General features: G+C 42.4%; 1 protein-coding gene across 6 annotated transcripts in view; it reads left to right on the forward strand.

The window, feature by feature from the left end:
• PTPRM (protein tyrosine phosphatase receptor type M) overlaps nucleotides 1–21,940 on the forward strand; it is a 546,095-nt gene that overhangs the window by 461,707 nt on the left and 62,448 nt on the right. For all 6 annotated transcript variants that reach the window (XM_056854227.1, XM_056854228.1, XM_056854229.1 and 3 more), the window contains one exon: nucleotides 18,511–18,598. In XM_056854227.1, coding sequence (XP_056710205.1) covers nucleotides 18,511–18,598 — 88 coding nt within the window. The remainder of the gene's footprint in view (nucleotides 1–18,510; nucleotides 18,599–21,940) is intronic.

Genomic DNA, 21,940 nt, shown 5'->3' on the forward strand with positions numbered 1-21,940 from the left:
TAGGAAGCCCACAAACAAGATGACTGCAGCAGCACCATCATGCCTGTGTTTCACAGCACCTAATATATTCGGCATGCTCCTCTGATCCTGGAGAGAGTAGGTATGCATCATGACTAGTATCCATTTTTACTAGTAGCCATGAATACCCCTCTCCTCCATGAACATGTCCACTCCTCTCTTAAAGCCTTCCATGTTGGCAGCCTTTTCCAGGGTGCATTTCTCTCTTTTGCTAAGTTTACACTGAATAGAAAGTCAAGGAGTACATTACAAAGAAGTTTGTCATAAGATTGTTTGCAGTCCTTCTTCATTGGTTTGCTTTGCTATTGGATGCCAGGCACTGGAGGATGGCTTTGCGTTTTGTGAGATCCACTGCTCGGTGTCATAGCTGCAACTCTTGCACATGTCTTGCTATTCCCTGTGCAAGCTTGCTGTAAGTGAGCTTTCTGCTGATGTGCCACTTAGCTCTTACATTTTGGCAGCTTAGTTGTTGGGGAATTGTGTTGTTAAAAGGCAGATGTGGCTGCACAATGCATATAAATCTACTGGTTTCTTGAAGTTTTACTTCTTGCTAGAAAGAATATATGTTAACTGAATAAAGGGAGTGTTTTTCTTCTGACACGAGTATGATACAATATACTATGTTAGAGGTTATTCCCAGCTGTTGCTGCCAACACTGTGTGTATAAAATGGGGTGGGGGGGTAGTGAACTGAAGCCACACTTTTATTCAGCCAGCAGAAGATTAGCATTGCTTAGATCTGGGTATTCAAGCAAATTAGTAAAGCATAGTAAAGGTAAAAGTAGTCCCCTGTGCAAACACTGGGTCATTTCTGACCCATGAGGTGACGTCACATCCCGACATTTACTAGGCAGACTGTGTTTATGGGGTGGTTTGCCATTGCCTTCCCCAGTCACCTAAACTTTACCCCCAGCAAGCAGGGTACTCATTTTACCAACATTGGAACGATGGAAGGCTGAGTCAACCTTGAGTCGACTACCTAAAACCGACTTCCGTCAGGATTGAACTCAGGTCGTGAGCAGAGCTTTTGACCACTCTGCGCCATGGCCCCCATAAAAGCATGGTAAAATTAGATATTAATGCCAACTGCATAATCTCTGATTATAATAACAATCTGATCTAGCTTTTCATGTTTCAAAATTATACACTTAGAAGCAGGGAACCTGCACGGACTTGCAGAGTCACTTCATTACCCCCTGTGTCCCCTTTCCCACACCATTTCATCATTTTCTCCTTCTGGTAGCCCCCATATCTCTCCCCTTTTCCTGCTTCCTTCTCTCCTTCCCACTCACCAGCAAACCTTTCTTTTATCTACCCCTCCAGTCTTCAGCATTATTTGTACTCCATCTTTCTGTCCAATGAGGACCAAAAGCAGCTCACATTCTTCTGCCTTTCGTTTTATCCTCACAACAGCCCTGTGTGGTATGTTAGGCAGAGTATGTGTAACTGCCACAACATCACCCAGTGAGCTTCCATGCAGAACAAGGATTTAAAACTGGGTCTCCCAGGTTCTAGTCCCAAACTCTAACCACTACACCACACTTGCTTTTGTGTGGTGACTGCTGTTGAACTATAACAATCAGCAGGCATGGGTGAGTCATGTATGTTTCATGGTTTCAAGTCACTCAGTGGTTGCCGCTGTGCCTGGCCCTGATAAGTCCTCCCTCAAAGACCAAAACAATACTGTTGTGGTTGCCTAGCAATGGACACTGAGGGCATTTGAATCTTAAAGCTGCAGTTGGTGTTAATTTTGAGGTGTTTAAACCCCCCCCCATGTTTTGTGTGTGGGGGGGTTAGATTTCAGATCTTTCTGTAAAGCTGGGACTTTTCTCAGATTTGTAGAAAGAGCTATCTTATCAGTTCATGGCTCTAATCTTTGGATTTAAGTATCCACAGATTTGGCCATGTTGAGAATTACATATATAAATGATTGTCGATATGAACGCAAATTATTATTCTTTTTTTTCTTTTGCAAAACAATCCCATATATATTATCTTCTGCTGTTCATCTGTTCTCAAACTAACAATGCCAACAATTTAATTCCAAATCAGTGCCTTATAAATATTATTGCAGTGACTCTTGGATGGGTAGGTTGAGCCAATGTGTTTTCCTGTTTTCATGCTTAAAACTGTGCCAACTGACAGGCGAGTCATAGAATCATAAGAGTTGAAAAGGACCATGCAGGCCATCTACTCCAACCCCCAGCTCAATGCAGGATCAGCCTACAGCATCCCTGACAAGTGTTCATCCAGCTGCTGCTTGAAGACTGCCAGAGAGGGGGAGCTCACCACCTCCCTAGGTAGCTGATTCCACTGTTGGGAAAAAAAATCCCTAATGAGTCGGTAGCTATGTTGGAATAAATGTCAGTAGAGTGTGAATCAGCTCTAGTGCCTCCATGCAATCATCTTTCCAATCAACAATTAAAAGGGATTTTTAATTCTCATACTGGATTTATAAATATTCTAGTCAAAGATCAGTTACCTGAACATGTGAAGTGTGGGAAAGGCTTTGTGCTTCATGGCAGACTTTTAGTGTAAGGCGCAATGCCCCAGCCACGAAGTGTAACAATAGCAAAAGGAACTTCTTTTTCAAGGTCACTCAAATATAAGAGTAGCAGTGACCTTGAAGAATCTGCTCTGATCCTGGAAGAGTCATGGCTGTGCAGAGTTCAGCAATTCAAACGTGCAGAGTTTGGAGCATCGCCAGTTTGGGGGAGTACACTGATTTTTTTCTTTTTATTATTTTTTTAGCCAGAAACGTTATTCTAAAAGCAAGTTCTAATTCCTTCAAGGAAAAGTTGTCAATCTTACATTAAAAATGTTTTCAAACAATTCCTGAGGTGGAGCAAATCACGGCTGTAGGGCAGGGCACTCACTGGACCAATCCTGGTCACTGCCCTGGTGGGTGGAGAATACTGAAGCCAGTATTTCGTTACCACTGTAGGCCTTTGATTTTACAGATTGCAGCAGTCACCTTTCTTAAGCTCATTTTAGAAAAGGACAAAGAAATCATGTTTCCCGAGACATGACCAATGGAGGACTGGAGAGTCGGGACATATTGGCCTCAGGAAAGCAAACAGAGAAGAATGGAACTGAAGGAAGTGTGACAGCAGGGTTGTAGAGATAGGCATTCTGCTTTTTTCTTTTTACCTTCCCTCCTATTTATATAGCTCCACAGCATCTTTATTATACTGAAGCATTGCTTGGATACTCCATTATATACTCTATATAATGAAGATACAAGATAACACTAATAAGCCAAATCATTTTGATTGTAGTTCACAGAGTAAAGATTTGTTGTTATGATGCCAGATGTTGTTCTGAGTACTTAGTTCAGTGTATGTTATCTTCCTGGATAAAGCACTTTAGCAGCCTTTACCAATTCTAAAAATTAGGCTGTCTCAAGGAGAGTTTCCCCAGGGCTCCAGCTGTGTGTGTGTTTGTGTGTAAAGTGTCATCAAGGCACAGCCGATGGTGATCCCATGGGGTTTTCAAGGCAAGTGATGTTCAGAGATGGTTTGCTATTGTCTGCCTCTGCATAGTAACCCTGGACTTCCTTGGTGGCCTCCCATCCAAATACTAACCAGGACCGTGAACGCACCAGGAACTTACCTCAGTGTTTAATAGTTTTCAGTCCACAAGCATCCAACACAACTTCAACTTTTCTGTTCCCACTGTTACGCTTTCCTCCGCAGTATTCGATCAAAGTCGTATTTTCTCCATTCCCACTTGCTGATTTAGACCACATTTTTAGAAGGAGAGATAAGGCCGGCGCTCCCGCCATAAGAGTAATGGCCACCTGTTAATTTCCATGCATGCGCGGCAGCATTCGCACGCAAGCTCGAAGGAGCATTTTGATTGGCCGAGGTTCCCTTCACAATTCACACTCCCTCTATAACAAGCCGTTCCCTTCACAATTCCCTTCACATTGCCTCTATAACAAGCCGTTCCCTTCACAATTCCCTTCGCATTGCCTCTATAACAAGCCGTTCCCTTCACAATTCCCTTCACATTGCTTCAATAACAAGCCATAAGACGTGGCCAAAAGTGCAGCGCACCGACATTACATTATTTTGAGCAGAGGAAAGATGTCACAACCAAGCGTTTGGTACAAAAAAAACACATTGCAATTGATCAAGGGAGAGGGCGGTAGCAACCATGCGGCTGCTCGCGCAAACAGTAATGGTTGTGCTTTTCGTCAAAGGGGGGAAAGGGCGGGAAACGAGAGCAGGAAGTTAGAGAGTGAGGCGTGAGGGGGAGGAGTGAGGCGTAGGCTGGTGGCAGGAAGTGGAGTGAAGACAACTTACTCTGTTCGCACCTCAAGGCTCCGGGTGAGAAAAAATGTTTCATTTCTATTAATTCGCTGTATAAGCGCATGCTCTTAACACGGAGAAAGTGTGCTCTGGAGACGTTTCTGGAATCCTTTGGTTGAGATGAAGTGTGAACATGCAAGGAAACCCCACAGAAATCAGAGCTGCAAACGCGCAGTGCGGACACTGCCCAGGGCCGACCTTGCTAAGCTTCCGAGATCTGATGAGATTGGGCTAGCCTGGACCATCTGTTTAGCTTTATCACAGTGTTCTTGGTAGAGGCAGAGGTCAGGGACTGGCAAGTTGCAAGGCTGGGGTTAGAGCCTGAGAGAACAGGGGGGCTGGAACAACCTCGTCTGCCTCAGACCAGTCGGACGGAGAGTCAGAGCTGGTCTCTCTGTCCGAAGCCGCCAGGGTGCCTCTGAGCCTTCAGCTCTAGCAACCCCTCATGACGATTCTCCTCCTCGGTGTTCTCTTTCCTTCCCCTCTTATCCTCTCAGCCCCAGAGCTCTCGCCTCCGACCCCACCTCCGGACCTCCCCCTGGAAGTGCCTCAAAAGGTTGGGAGGAAGAGGCCACTGCCCCTCCTCCCTCTCAGGCCGGCAGGCGTGTGGCGCGCCGGTTCCGGTGCCACGCCCATCCGCCCGTCAGCTGTTGGGCGGGGCAGGCTTCCTCCGCCGCCGCCTCTACTGCGGCAGCGTCCGGGGTCTGTGCCTTCCTGGGGTCTGCGGCAGGGCTGTTGCTCCCTTGCCATCTTTCTTGTCCTTGGGTTCCTGCAAGGGGAGACGGAGACGATGTGGCAGGGGAGGTGCCTCGCCCGGTACGTGTGGGAAGGGGGAAAAGGCCCGTGGGACGGGGGACGGCCCCCGTCTCGGGACAGGGTTTGTGTGCTAAGATATAAGTACATCAATACTTTGTGACATATAACTAATCATTAATTGATCATATATTCTTCATAGTAAGACTTGTAGTAATAACAACTCTCAGTAACTCATTTTTCCAGTGTTGTTTAAGGACACTGATTTTGTGAAGTTTAAAAAACCCCTTCTTCTTTTTAACTAGACCTGCTTTGAGACCTCTATTCAACAGCAGCCCATACTTGCATGTATTAAGATTAGATCCTACAGAAATGTGTGGTTCTCTGATGTATTAGTACATTGCTTTTTGCAGAGATCCACAATGGCCGTGGTTTGGCCTCTAGTCTGGTTTTAGTTATTGTCGCTGGATTTTAAATATATTTATTGCTTTAGCTATTCATGTTTATCAATCTTGGTTTCCAATTGATTGGGGGGAAGGTAGACATATTAATTTTTTAAATTACATAGCAAGCAGGGAATGCATATGGAATGGCTGCCTTCATGGAACAGCTACCCTGCTCAGACAATTTCAGACAGCTTCCACAAGTTGTTTATATTATGAATCCATTTCTAGTTTTCTATCCTTTTTACAGGATTTTTTTTTTAATGCAGGGAAAACCTTCCAGAAGAGGCAGCTATCTGATTAGTACATCAAACAGAAAGCCTAGTGATCATTTAGAAAATATAAGTGATCTGTTGTAGAGAAGTGTGGTGAATTAGAGGACTCCTTAATCTAGCACAAGAGGACATGAGGAGGACAAACGGTAAACCTTGAAAAACTCAAATTAGAAATAGAGCATAAAATAGTGATGGTGTTGGTGATTTACCTTTGCAACAAACTATCGAGGGAGCTGGCAATGGACTCTTCATCACTTGCAGCCTTCCAGCGAAGACTGGAATCAGTGCAAATGAAATGCTCCGGCCAAATATGATTTAATGGGTTACATATACAATAAAACTGCATCAGAAAGATATACCGTGGACTAGAAGATCAGGAGGTTGAATAAAGGAGATCTGACTGGATTCTTCTGGTATCCTGTAGCTGGGAGATGTTATGTGTTATTCAAGGGGGCCAAACTTCCAGGAAAGTGTCCATAGCTGCACAATTTTCTGGAAGTAAACCCCATTGAATAAAATGGGACTTCTTCTGAGTAATCCTGCTTAGAATTGCTCCTTTAGCCAAGATTATTTATTTACATAAGTGTTGTCAAGACACAACAGATTTAATAGCGACTCCAGCAAGGGGCTTCAAGGCAAGTGAGTAGAGTCTTCCTTAACAGTCATCCTTCCAAGTACTAACCCTGCTTAGCTATCAAGAGCTGACAAGATTGGACCATGCCGCCTTCTCTTTTCCTATCCTTCTTTAACACGTGTTTAAAAGGCTTGGTACAAGGTCTCTCTTCTGGTAACTGAGTCCAGAGCTTTTATTTCTCAAAAGCTACTTCAGAGTGAGTGAAGTGTTTCTAGTAAGCAGGTCAACCCTAATAACAAAGTAATATCTGAAAAACCAACCATGTCAATCACACTCCTTAATTTTCAGTATGTAATTTTGTTAACATGCCACTTAGAAAAAGATATTCCTGTAATTGCCATTACATAAACAGCTTGCAATAGAATACTTACAGTGGGATGTTCAAAACACTGAGTTTCTACATATTTTCCTTCAGTTACCTATTACATGAAAAAATGGCAGCTGCTTTGGCAGAGTTTTGGGTTTTCGTGGGAAGAATGTGTAAATGCTTTTCCTACTCAGTTCTTTGAGAAGGCATTGGAGATTGCTGCAGTTGGTGTGTTTAGTCACTGTATAGGTGTCATTTCTCCCTCTTTCTCATGTGAATCATTGCTTCAGAATAGTGGGCCAAATTATGTATGCCCATAGTGTCCTCAAAAAATATCTGCTGTCTAGAAATGGCTCTTCTTTTTTGCTCAGTAAATGTGTGTGTATGTTTCTTCATATGTGGTACATAGGCACAAACATCTTCCCAATGAGTATCACATTTATGAGTTCTGCATGCCCTATAGTTTGTGATGTTGGTTGGTGGAGAAAGTGGAGAACTTGATTGATGGGATTCAATTGACCCCTGCTGAGCCAATTAAGAGCCTAGAGGTTATACTGGATCCGGCATTGCTGCTGGAGAAGCAAGTTAATGCAACTAAAAAAATGCTTTCTTCCAACTCAGTCTAGCCCGCAAGATGGCCCCCTACCTTGACACATCCGATCTGGCCACCTGGAGCCTCACCAAGGTAAAATTGAGACTAGACTGCTGTAATGCACTCTACATAGGTCTGCCCTTAAAGTCAATTTGGATGTCACAGCTCAGTTACTACCAGGAGCGTGGAAGAGCATCCATATTATTCCCATTCTGCAATAACTACATTGGCTATCCATCATTTGGCTCAATTCAAGGCATTGGCTATCACAATACCCTTCATGGACTTGGTGCCTCATATCTGCAGGATCGCCTCTCTCCCTATGCTCCAACACAACAGCTCCACTCATCCGAGAAGGACCTTCTGCAAATGCCACCCTGGAAAAGAGCAAGATCAACAACTGCCTATACACGTCCATTCACTGCTGTAGCCCCCATCTTGTGGAAGGGCCTGCCTGAGGGGGTCAGGAAGGCTCCCATTCTCCTGGCTTTCCACAAACTGTGCAAAACTGAATTATTTAGGAGGGCTTTTTTCACAAGTAACTGGACTGCACTATAATGGAGTGGTTCAGAAATCTATTTTCAGATTTCTGCAAGCCAAATCATATCGCACTGTTTATTGGATTTCCATCGTGTTGATTGTATTTACACTGTCTTGAGTATCAGTGAAAAATGTGGACTATAAATTTAAAAATAATTCATAAATATTTCCCCTAAAGATTTGTATCTGTTGCTGATTTAGTTATGTTAGATATTATTCACACCTACGGTAGTAAGTAATGTCTGTGATATAGTTAGTGACATACAATGGCTGTTCTTCTATCTGCTCCACTTCATGATTTTTATTTTGCAATTGTCTTCTGTGCCATCCCACTGGGGGAGTACTCATCCTACCCAGGGCTGCAAAGAATTTTCACATGCCAGTATTATGCCGTTTTTTAGTGCTCATATATTTAATGTATATGTTTAACCATTCCTTTTCCTTGGTGGCTGAGCCCAAACCTGTGGTGCACAGGTAATGCAGGAGAATTCACCTATTGTTTTGAATGGCAAAAAGCAGCAAGGCTCCTTCGGCCTGCCACTATTGGCAGCTCCTGCCCTCTTGTCCATCTATCAGCTGCAATATTGTGAACAACTAGTTAGGCAGCTACAATCACATTGTAAGATTGTAGCCTGTTTTTGGTTTTGTTATTTATTTGTTTGTTTGGAGGGTGCATTCCTCTTCCCCACTATTTAAAAATTATCCCTGATTTTAAAAGGAGCAGTTTAGACATCTCCTGGCGACAATGCTACCTCAACCCCGTCTTCACACCTTGAACTTTTTTTGAACATGTAGAAACTCCCTAAGGCAGAGGACTGGAATATTTTGAAACAAGATAGATCTATCAAGAGGACAATAAACACTGGGTCTATTTTTGTGCTCCTCTGATCTCTCCTATTTTGCTTTCGTTCTAAAACTTGGACTTGACAGTGATTTGCTGCTCAATGCTTTGCTGTGGCCCTGATCTGCTTGGGTCGGGAGAGCAGAATATCGGGAATCCCATTCTTAACAATTCAGAAAATTGTCATGGGCAAATTGGAAGACAAGCAGAAGACCCAACATCTCTAAAGGCCCATCTACACATTCAGCAGAATATGGCTTGAATTTCAAGATGAAGAGTTGCGTGTTTGGATACTCCTCCAGGGATAATACCAAATTCCTGTCCTTGATATGCTTATTATATATGCACCCCTCCACTTGTAGCCTGGAAAATAATTATCACTTGATTCTATTGAATGTTTAAAATGGCCCTAAATTATGCTGCAACAAGTTCTGGTCTTCTCTTTTATCCAGTATACTCATTTAGTTGTAAACCTCTGAAAATGTTTATCCATGCTGCATGAAAAACCTGCAGTACATAATATATAAGCCTGACATCTGCACCCTTCTGGGTAATAATATATCCATTTGTGGGAGCTGGGAGCTCTCATTTTAAATAGCTTCATGCCATTTTGTACTTGCAATCTCTTGGGTTGTGCAATTGGGATGTGTAATTATATCTTGTAGAAATTGATGAGGGGAGAGAAGGGAAGGAGGGATCTGGAAAAGGTTATTGAATCACAGCATGCATCTTGCTCAGGAAAAATATATGATTGTATATGTGGGATGTTCAATTTCTTTACACAGTGCACTCAGAGATGGTTCTGAAAACACAAAGTAGTTGGTATTCATTGAGCTTGTGTAGTTTCGTTGTATTATATTATAGACTTGCTAGTATTATGAGTTCTTCCAAGGTTCACTGACTTGCAGCAAAATATATGAGATACAGTCAGGAACAACACTTTAATTACATACTATAAAGAATAAAAAGTGGATTTATTTGTGAAAATGCCAAATACACTAAATAGAGAGCCCCCATTCAGCCCTTCCAAAAGTACATTTATTTCAGGAAAGAAAAGAACGATTGCTTGAGACCAAATCTAAATTTTAGGTACACAAATTGCCAGTAATATACCTTTTTACATTAACTACAGCATAAATGTGCATATTGTACCTAGGGGATTCTTTCTGCAAAAGGAGAATGATAAAATCCTATCACCTCACTGTGCTCATTGTCTTAGAGATAAATCTGGAAGGCAAATGGCTAAAGGTTACATTTAACTACCATGCCAAGGAATTGGTTGCTAGATATGAATTTTAATTGTTCTTTCTATTGTATTCTTCAGATTAAGACCACGTTTCTCCCTTAGGAAAAAAAACCACTTTCCTTTCGAAAAGCACAATATTAGAATGATAAGGGGAAGAAGCTGCTAGGAGTCAGTGAAAATAGTGTCTGTAGAAATTGCTTTTAAAATAGTTACAATTTCAGAAAGCAATATAGTCTTGATACTGATATTTTTAGCTTGTCCTGTGACACTGTGAAGTCCAGAGGGGAGGGTTGCCAGGTCCCCCCAGCCACTGCGGGGTATGAGGGGGTAGGGTTGCCTGATCCAGGTTGGGAAACTCTTGGAGATTTGGGGATGGAGCCTTGGTGGAGATTTGGGGATGGAGCCTTGGTGGGGTACCAGTGCCACAGAGTCCACCCTCCAAAGCATCCATTTTCTCCAGAGGATCTGATCTCTGTAATCTGAAGATGAGCTGTAATTCCGGGGGATCCCCAGGTCCCATAGCATCCCTACCACAGAGCCAGGGGCCCAATCACCTTTGGGGAGTGCCATTTTCTTTCCACAGTGCCCAAGATAAGTTTGCACATCAGAAATGTACAGCTTGACCTTTAACTGCTTGGCTCCTCCACAGTGCCCAGTTCCAGAGGTTACCCACCACCCTGTAGCCCAGCCAGTTCACTACTCATTATCTACGCCAGCTCACACCTAGATGCTAGTTCTGCTTTCCCTGCCTGAGTCCTTCTCCCAGCTCATTAAGCTCTTGTGTCGGCCACTCTGCACCCTTTCTGCAGGGTTAAAAGCCAAGAGGGAGCTTTTCGGCTTGGGTCTGATGAGAAAGCTCCTTCTAACTTCCCTCTCGGGCCAGGACTCCACCTTGAGTCCCAGTGAGAAAGGTGGATTATAAATACAAAAAATAAATTACTTCATCTGAAATATTTGATCAGGGAAAAATTAATGAGGCGTAGTTTAAATGATATATTTTAACAAATGCAAAACTTTATGTGGAAATTTTTTTAATTGGAATAATACTTGTAAAATGCAAACACAGTGTCACATGTATGTCCCTTATTTTGTTAAAGGGGGGATAAGGTGCTGAAAGCTTGACATGCTAATTTTAGCACTCCCAAAGAACTGTGCATGGTCTTCCGTGGGCATTATTGTTCACTCATCTATTTCAATAGAGATTAACTCTCTTCTATGGAGGTCACAGGGGTACCTCAGTTACACTGTTATTCTCCTACCATCTCTTGAATTACTTGTTATTTCCTTATCGGATTGGTGATTACAGTATCCTTTTTTGCCATGTGAGAGGAGATACATAAAGAAATTTAGCTTTGCTTTTGATTTGACCTGCACAACCACTCAGGTGGATTTATAGCTTGATTTTTAAAATTTGGATTCAGCATTATTTTGATTTACGAATAAGTAGAACATACATGTGTTCTCTCATAGCATTCCTGTGGATAATCACCTGAAAAACATATGTCTTTGAACTGCCGAGCCTGTCTAATGTATTGGCAATGACATCTATTCATTATTAATTTTATGAAACAATATATCTTTAGAAATGGGGGAAAGACATGGAGGAAAAACACTGGAAATTTTTCCAGGGAAAATTTTCCACCCCACATCACTGACTGGAATCCTTTGGGCAGCAAGCAATATTGATGACGTTCCTAGATTTAAAGTGGTTTAGTTCCAAGTCAGAAGACAACTCCATCATCCCTAAGGCTGCAATTTTGAGGGGGGTGTGTGTGAAACTCCTTTGGAGCCAGTGAGACCTTGCGCCGTCGTACCTGCCACTTGACCATGGCACAAAGTGACACCTATGCCAGCGGGGTGCAAACATGTTGGCGCTAGGGAGCCACAGAGCTGCACTGGCCTCTGCCGCCAGCACAGCCACATTGGTAGGGAAAGCCCACGCTGGTGGGGGGAAGGCGTTCCCAGGGGCGGAGCTGACATTAGTCAGCTTCCAGACCCCTTTTGTTCCGGGAAGACCCCTTTGCGCTATGGCCTTTCTACGCTACCAAAATAGGTAGCATAGCATCGTTAAATGCTATGGGGCATTTTCAGGGTTTGTTTGTTTGTTTAATTTATTTTGTGGCCGGGAAGCCTCTGTGGTGGCGGCATGGCTGCCCTGCTCCCAACGGCTGTCTATCTAACCCCCCCTTTTGGATTGTGTTGCCCGAGTACCTTCTTTGTTTCTTACACTTCTTTTTCATACATAGACTTAAGATTTTTCAGTTTGCACAATATAATGTGGATTGTGTTCTAGGGTTTGGATTTTACTTTTGGACTGACATGGCTATAGAGAACTTATTTGTAGTTTTATGATACTTCTAGAAATATTTCTGGGAGGGAAGGCAGCATGGTATAGCCCAATCTCATCAGATCTTGGAGGCTAAGCACGGTCAGCCTGGTTTGTATTTGGATGTTAGTCCACCAAGGAATACCAGGGTTGCTATGCAAAGGAAGACCCTGACAAACCACTTCTCTTAGGTGTTTTATGCATGGTCACTTTAACTTCCTTTATTCCCCGTTTCAGCCAGGATCAAATTTTTCAGTATGCATGATATCTCATTCCTTGGAAGCTCAAAGCTGTTTCGATGCAAAATGAACCCGGCTTTTCCCATTCCTCTTCTGACCCCAATTAAATCATTCATCCTGGCTCATTCCGGAGTCACAGAGCGTGCATACTCTGTTCTCGGGTTGAGCTTCCCCGCGCCATCACACCCCACCCTTTTCCAACCCCCTCCTCAAAGCAGCATGCCAACGGGAAAACAGAAGATTGGCTTCTCTCACAGCCAATCACAAAGTAGGGTGTAAAGAGGCGGGGATTCAAGTTCTTCCTGCTACCTCTGAGCTCTTTCTGAGCAAAAGAAAGGCTTTTTTAAAACGAGGCTTGGATTTCTCTCTCCCCCCCCCCTTCTTTCAGGTAGCTCTGTGTTTTGTTTTTTGTTCTTAAAATGCTTTTTTATGCGACAGTTGGGTTTGGGGGGGAAGGAAATTTTCTCTCATGGGAAGCATTGCAAAAGCAATTACAGAGCAGCATTTAAAGGGGTGGGACTTGATTTGAGCTTGGGAGACTGTTTTTCTGTATTCATGGTTCGATTAGCACAGTTTCGTCCCTGATCATTCAAGCCAATGCATAGAGTTTCCCCCAACCCGAGTTACTTTAATGTGCGATGAACCCAGGTCCAAGGTGGGAGATCCAACCCATGCATAAAAGTCTCTTGCGTTGAAGACCCCATAAGGGGTAGCCATAAGTTGGCTGTGACTTGATGGCACTTTACACACACGCACATAAATATTTCCAGGATAGGTGTGGGTCATTCTGCAGAGAGCGCTTTCACCGTTTTTTGGATTTAGCATTACCACCAGCCCATTTGGTATTTTTGACTAGGGTTATTCTTCTACATAAGTGGTACCCTTGTTGGATGAGAACCTTGATTTTGACCAAGTGTAATATTACACTATTTTATACTATGTAGCATATTAGTTTATTTGGATTAATCTTAGTATGTGGGACTTTGATCGTCTGCAAAACTATTCCTGGAACTCTGTAGCAGTGGTATCAATTAGTCCAAATCTAGAGGTGTGCATGGGGGTAGGGGGGAGAATTGGATTATTTTCAGATTCAGATTTCAGGAAGGGTATTATTACTGTTATTCGAGATTTGTTTGGATCCCTATTACTGTTTTGGATTTTGATTATGTCTGGAATTCAGAAATCTTCAGGTCCCTTATTCCCTAAGTGGTACTCTTTCCACAGAGATTGGAGGGGCTGGTTTTTAAGAAAATGTCACCAAAATTTGAGGAGACCTAGTCCTACTTGTACGCTAAAGCTCTCCCCCCCCCCATTTTTTTAGGGGGATTGGACCAAGGGGCCCAATTCTACAGACCACTCAATGTCCTCATTGTTTCCTAACACCATGCTCCCTGCCCTGGGGGGAAAGGGTGGAGCATGGGCACAGTGGCAGAGCCAGGTGGCAGAGAAAAGAGCCAGGTGGGGTAGAAACAGCAAAGGTGGCACTGTCAGAAGGGAAGCCCATCAATATGAGCTCCTTGTGGAGCAGAGGACTTCTTTGGGTTGTCAGTTACTCCCTGGCAACCTGTGGGGGAGGAGGGGTGAGTGGGGTCTTACCAGGTGCAAATTAAGGCCTAGTCCTAGATGCCATCGGCACATTTACATCACTTCCAGAAGTGATGTCATCACATTGCTGAAAACATGGAGAAACTCTGATACTTGGGCAAAAATTCTATGGTAGAAGCTGTTTTCACCATAGAGTTTTGCCCAAATAACAGAGCATCTTTCCACGTTGTCGGCAACATGATGATATCACTTCCAGAAGCCAACAGCGTCTAGGACTAGGCCTCAATTTGTGCCTAGTAAGACCCCCACCGGCCATCTGAATGACACTAGGGGGAGGAGGCCCAAAGCAGGGCATCCCCTGCCCCCAGCTGGGGTCTGGCAACCGTAGGACTTCTGAGATGTAAAGGCCTCCTCTTGAGAAAGAGCTTACTCAAAAGGAGGAGCATGGAAATAGGAACTAGGAGAAGGATAAAAGGCCCCAGCTGAAGGAGGTAAGGGAACAGCTGACCAAAGGCTGGGAGTGGGCTATGGTCAAGCAGTCTTGGGGCCTTTAAAGTCAGGAAGGTGTCAGACCCCAAGGGCAGCTAGGAGGAACTTTTCACACGTAACCCAGACAGGTGGGCTACTCCCTGGCTTAACCCTGGAGGAAAGGTGCATCTGCTGCAGGAGTGACAAGATCTGGAAGAAGGGCCCAGATGGGGAAAGCAGCCCTAGCAGTGTGGTGTAAACAGGTGGAGGTGAGGAGGAGTGTGTTGGCTGAGCCACAGGGTGCTGATTCACTCTGCAATTGGCAATGTAAAAGAATCCAGCCATTTAAGTACCTGTTTCACAGTTCTTGTGTATTGCCTCCCATCTGACAACTGTGGGGGGAAGATGGCCCTTTCACAGGGGGACACAGCCCCTAGTCCTGGGGACTTCACACACTACAAATACCACTAACAGAGAAACCAGCTCCCAAACAACAACGAAGAAATATCTTTAAAATAACTATGAAAAACAGCTTTAAAATCTTAAAACTTAAAAACAACCTCCCACAGCCCACAAAACCTTTAACAAAGCAGACAACAGCCCCCATAGGAAACAAATCAGAGAACCTTTTTAAAAAAAGGAACAAGACATTTAAAACCACAAAGCAGACAACAACCCCTTAAACGCATCACAGAAACACTTTATGTTGTTGTTTTTTTAAAAAAAAAAACAACTTTTAAAAGAAGGCAAAGACTGAACAACTTCCTCCCAGCAAAAAACCTTTTTAGCCTTTTTTAAAATAGTGCAAGCAAAAAAACAGAAAACAAGGGAAAGTGTTTAAAAAGAACCGGAAACCCTTACCTCTACTCCAATGTCTCTCAGTCAAAACCAAAAACTCTGCAACCCTATTAAAAATTAAAACAAATTAATCAAAAGCAAACCAGGTGGTAAGGGAAGAACTGTCCCATGTAGTCATGGAGTTCAATGCAGAAATCCAAGGCAAGGCAGCAGTCCAAAACTCCAGCATGAAATGCAATGGTTGCCGGCCTGCCATACATCTTCATTGCCCATGCTCTGACACCCTTACAGGGCTGTGAGACCATCCTGATGACTGGACATGCCAATTCTGCCAGATCCCTCATGTGCAATACTGTTGTCTAGGAGAGCCTCCCTCCCCCCAAATTGCCTGGGAAACCTGATGAACTGAAGAAAAACATACCTAGGAACAGCAACATGGAGGATCCCACATTAATGCTGAAACTCCAAAAATACCTGAAAATAGCCAAAACAGCCACTTTCAGGTATTTTCAGCTCAGAAATATCCAAGTGCACACTCATATCCATCTCTCTCTTTTTTTCAGCTTTCAGATAAATGCTGGAACTTCATTAGTCACAGTCACTAGAGAAATTACCCTTAAAATATTGCATTTAAGCTATACATGTTGTAAAACATGTAAACTTGTTTGCTGGTAATAATCACCTGACCTTTCCAGGGGGATTTCTTGTTTCTTGTAATTTAATCGCTAAAGATTGAAGGCCAAGCATGTGTTTTATAACAAATCAGGTCTGTGTTTTACAGAGCTAACTTGTTTTCACCTAGCCACACAGCAGCTGTAGGGAACGTCATGTTAGAAGTCTCAATTCAGAGGCCCGGTTAAGCTCAGGACCACAGCAAGGGAGGGAGAAGATGGACTCCTGCTTTCTGCCCACACCATTTTCCTGAGCTATTTGCCCCATCTTGGAGCTACATGTCCATGAAATACTGCACATGCTCCTCTGAAGTGGGGCAAATAACTTCCCCTGGAGCCGTTTTGGCTCAGGGAAATGATGCAAGTAAAAAGGCAGGAAGCATTCCTCCCCCTTGCCATGGTCCTGGATCTAATTGGGCTTCCACAGACTTTTAAGATGATGTTCACAGGGAAAGCAACCCATTTTTTTGTTTGTTTTTTATTTAAATCTCATGTTATTGTCGAAGGCAATGTTGTTTGACCTGCTATTTCAAAGCATTGAATGGATTGTAATACTTGCTTCTTCATGTTGCTTTTGGGCACAGTCTTCGGTGCTATACAAGTCTGGGTTTTTCTTTTAGTTTGTTTCAGTTAGGAATACATCATTGCCACCAGTAGGACAAGGAATGCCATTCCTCTGGCAACAGAGCTATGAATGACTAATGTGTTCTCCTAACATAAATAGATTAATTCTTAGATAAACCTGATTAAATCATTTAGTACAGTGGTTAAGTAAATATTAAAGCAGTTTGTGCGTGGGATGAAAACACATTTTTTCCCTTCCTAGCAATAATCTTTTGAGGTATTGTAAATAATGACTTTAATAAAACATATGTGTATGCCACTTGCGTGCAAATGAAGAACACCACTGTTACCCGTGGAAAGACCAGTTAGCTTACTGAAGAACCACCTTTTATACAGAACATGAGTCCCCAACTTTTTGAGCCTGTAGGCACATTTGGAATTTTGAGAGGGGGTGGTGAGCTCCTCCCCAAAAAATGGCTTCCATAGAAGGTGGAGCCAAATCCCAAATGTCTTCCTCAGGAGGAGGAGGAGGAGAAGAAGAGTTGATTTTTATATGCCGGCTTTCTCTACCACTTGAGGGAGAATCAAACCGGCTTACAATCACCTTCCCTTCCCCTCCCCACAATAGACACCCTGTGAGGTAGGTGAGGCGGAGAGAGTGTAACTTGCCCAAGGTCACCCAGCTGGCTTCGTGTGTAGGAGTGGGGAAACAAATCCAGTTCACCAAATTAGAGTCTGCCACTCATGTGGAGGAGTGGGGAATCAAACCCGGTTCGCCAGATCAGACTCCACCTCTCCAAACCACTGCTCTTAACCACTACACCATGCTGGCTGGAGGCAGAGCAAAGCAGAGTATCTCCCCCCTCACACCTCCTGGGAAGAAGGGAAGCCTGAAGGGGGAATGGAAACACACACTGACCAAGAAAAGCCCAGTGGGAAAACCCTTTCATTTGAATCAGGGTAGCTAGTAACAAGCCCTGCCTTCCAATGGCCCTGCCCATTGTCTGAAAATCTCGGTAGGCACCAAGGGAGGAACTGTTGAGCGCTGTGACGACCACGGGCAACACTTTGGCTAGCCCTGGTATAGAACTTGTGTATTTTCCTCTTCCTCTTCAGGAGACGGCCTTCACTGTTTTATTGTGCCTGATTGGTGCATAATCTGGCGTGGTGAACTTGGTTTATATTGGTTGTGATTGTTGAAATTTGGTCTGCTTGATGCCCATTTTAAAAGAGTAAAACTCTGATTGGTAGACAGCCAGAAAAAAAGATTGATGTGTATTTCTTTATCATATCTGTTGTCACCTAGACAACAACACTTAGTTTCCACATCATTCCTGTCAAGTTACGGTTTTAACACTGTATTCCTGCCCTCCTTGGATGAATATTTAGAATAGTCTTGGAATGGATAGAAACATACGTGTGTCTGGGACATTTATGAAATATTCCGTATTCATTTATTGTGTTGTGTGAAAGTTTATTTAAACATCATGGTGGATTTTACTGATCCATGAGGATTAGGGTATGATAAGTCTTTCAGCTTTCCTTTAGTAGTGTTGCAGAACAATTCTTTAAAACCATGTTTTTCCTTTTCATGCTATTCCTGCTATTATTCACCTTTACTACAGTGTCAGCCTCTGCTTTATGTATAGAAATGATGTTTATAGAGGCGAATGATGCTATTAATAGATATTAAATATTATTAATAGCTCCTAAAATATAACAATTTATCAGGCAACTAGTCAAGTAACAAGTCTAATTACAATTTCAGTCAGTCTGCTTATATTTTTCACTAAACCCGTCTTTGTTTAGAGGACCATTGAAGGTAATGCTAAGACACAAAGCAAATGCTACAGCAGCTTGCAATTACAACTTGTAATGGTTCTCTTGCTAGATATGCCTTCCCTTAGTGTTATTTTTACTTGGTTTTGTTTTTTTCAGAGTTTCTTTGAAGGACAGTCTGCACCATGGGATTCAGCTAAAAAAGATGAGAACCGAATGAAGAATAGATATGGGAATATCATTGCATGTAAGTGCTGACACTATAATTGTACTACTGTGTAAATTCCTTTTAGTAACTGACAAGATTGCCCGCCAATATGCTGCTCTGTGTGTGTCTGGAGTAAAAACAGTCCAGACTGCTTTAATAAATAATAAAGGAGAAATAAACATTGTAATATTCCAAAGACTTTAATGAAATATAGTCCTATTTTTCTTTACTTCTAAAGTCTAGGATCCTGATGCACTTGCACAAAATGACTGTACTATTATATGACTACTATATCTTTCATATAACTGAAAGATGATTGCTTTTTCTGAAAAGATTACAATTGAAACACGGAACAAGTTATGACCAGCGTTCATACCTATGAACATCGAATTTTCTATGAGAGGGAGTAAAAAGGATAATCCAGTGCAAGCTAGGGTCCTGTTTAAGTCATTAATTGTGCACTTTATTTCAGTAGTGTTGAATCCCTCTCTCCCACTAAGTATGAAGTCTTGCTGTTGGATCAACACTCCTCGTAGCAGAAGGGGAGTGGTAGGATCCAGCCCCTGGCTTTCACTTCTGCTGGATTATATCTAGAGCTCTGTGCAAAAGTCAAGTGTGAAGCTGATATGTCCAACTGTGACTATACATGTTATTGGAGCTGAGCAGTACTTGTAAACATACAGTTTTGCCAGAGAAAGTATACAGGCTGTAGCTCAGGGCTCTAGAGCCAAACATGGGTCAATGCAGAACAAATATGGCTCTTAAAAAAAAGAATATGAAATCTTTAACTAAAGGTAAATTGGAGGATTGGTGGGATGCTAGAGTAACCAGTATGTGAAGTTGTTCAGGAGTCTTGGGGGGGGGGGGCAGGGCACATGTCTCTGGTGTGACGCTGCCACATGTAGTGACACCCTCCTTGCATTGGGGAATTCCTAGACCATCACACAATGTGGTGATGTCACTTTTGGGTCTTCATCCAGAACAGATGTTGCTAAATTGCATGATGCCATCTTACTCTTTATTTTTGTTCCAGCTGTTGCACAGGGGTGAGATGTTGCCTACCATAGTGGGCAACCTGGGCACCCTAATATTATTTGTTGTGAGACCCTCTGTGTGTCACTTCCTAATAAAAGACTCAAAACAATCACAGAAACTTTGGGCTGCACAAACTGTATGCATTACTGATCTCCCAATTATAATATTACAATTGTATGTTTCTAGTTTGCTAATGGGCTTTCTTATACTGGCTCTGATCTCTTGCTTTGAGTGTTGATGTGGTTTGATTTTTTTAATTGTAAAAGGTTGCTGACCCTTGCTCTAGCTAAACATTTTGACCTGATACTTCTTTGCTTATAAAATTTTCTGCAGATAAATCTATCCCATAAGAATTGCCAGTTTCTTTTTAAAAAATACTATTCTTTGGGCTCTATCCATCCATCTGTCCCTCTATCAGATCATCACATTTATTGCTTAAATAAAATGAAAAATTAACAATAATTCTATCTTTAAAAATCTAGAGTATCTGTTCCTCTTCTTTCTTTGTGAACTCCTGTTGTCCCATTGCCAAAGATCTATTTCTCCTTCATGTTCTCAGCTCACATCTCCCCAGTACATTCTCAGACTACAGAAGTTACTTTTGACATAAACCCCCAAGCCACTGAACACCATGGAATCCTACAGGAGTGTACAGTATCATATAGTGTTACACGTGTGTAGGATTTGGATAGTGTGTATTTTTGGTTATGGGCACGCCATACAGCATTTTTATACTTGCCTACTATTACTACTAGTAATGTAGTAGTAGCAACATGGGTTGTGCTTTTTAAAGGTAACATGGAAAATCAATTTACTTAGTTAACCTGAGATGATGATTCAACAGATGTTAGTTAGAAGGTAAATGTCCTGCATCTTCTGAAACCAAAGTGTATCAACAATATGTATTTGAATATTGTAACACATTAGTTTAAAAAAAGTAATGCAGGGCTGTTCACAAATGTGTGTGTACACATGCACACAAACAGAAAACCTGAGATGGTTATGTCACACTTACAAACTAAAACAAGAACACACATAAATGTAAGTAAGTCTCAAAGCATACATGCTCAGCACTGTGATCAATGTAACAATAGTTTTGATATCAGAATAGAGGACAGTTCCCCTAAGTATATCCCAGTGATTGTGAACTTGAAAGAAGAATCTTTGAAAGTTATTAAGGAAATTGTTAACATTAGGCATGAAGGCTACTGTAAGAAAAAAAACTTAAACCAACAGAATCGGCCCTCAGGCTGTTAAGATCAGCTCAGTGTGTTAGAGGCAAGATTTGCATACTTGTGGATTTAACACTTACCTAAATAGTCTCCTGGCATAAACAATGTAATGTGCAATATAGGAGGAACATACCTAATATCACTGCAGCATTTCATAACAGAACATTACTGTCATGGTATTAATGACAGTAATGCAAGTAGTTAGAGATGCCTGCAATTGGTCAAAAAGAAGTAACCTGGAATAGATAGGAATTTTCTTTAAACCTGTGCTTTTCCAGATACAATGTACTCAACTCTTTAAACTTGTGATTAGCATTCAGTTGCTTCAGACCAAAGTGTCATAGGAAAGTATGGGATGGAAAAGCCAGTTCTAGAACAGGTCTGCACAACAAAACCCATCTTGGTGAATCCAGGCTTTTGGCCATGTGCTGTGGTCTGATGGTGCTAGATAACCCTTCTCTTTTGCTGTTCCAAATAGGCAGCCAGAACCAGGAGGGCTTGTTGAGGGCATTATTATTAATTATTGTTGTGGTTAAAACATTTATACCCCACTATTTCTTGTGGTTTACATTTGACTTCATCAAGACATAGCAACAGGAAACCATGAATGAATGTCCCACTGTTCTATAAACTTTGAAATACAGGCACCCATATAGTATCTGTGTTTTCTCCTCTACGGGCAATTCAGATAATGGAAACAAGTTCCCTTCCCCAACACCACACTGCTGATCCAAATCAGGGTCTTGCACACATGCAATTTAAAGATTCTAGAACATTGAAAAATTTGCTCATGTATCACCTTGTTGGAGATTGTTTTCAAAGGTCACGTAAATAGATTAAGGGGTTTGTTTGTTTGTTTGTGTTTCTCACTTTGTCTCAAGGTGGATTACACAGAGTGAGTCAATACAATTGACAGATGGGACATTCAGTAAACAATACGATAGAGTTAGGGTTGTAGAACCAACTAGAAGTCTAAAAACAACTGAAGCAAACCATAAGTAACGTGACATTAATGATGCAAAGCCCAGACCTGGATGGCCTAGGCTAGCCTGATCTCATCAGATCTCAGAAGCTAAGTACGGTTGACCCTGGCAAGTATTTGGATGGGAGGCCT

This window comes from Euleptes europaea, chromosome 8 (assembly GCF_029931775.1).
Source record: "Euleptes europaea isolate rEulEur1 chromosome 8, rEulEur1.hap1, whole genome shotgun sequence".
NCBI classification, from domain to species: domain Eukaryota; kingdom Metazoa; phylum Chordata; class Lepidosauria; order Squamata; family Sphaerodactylidae; genus Euleptes; species Euleptes europaea.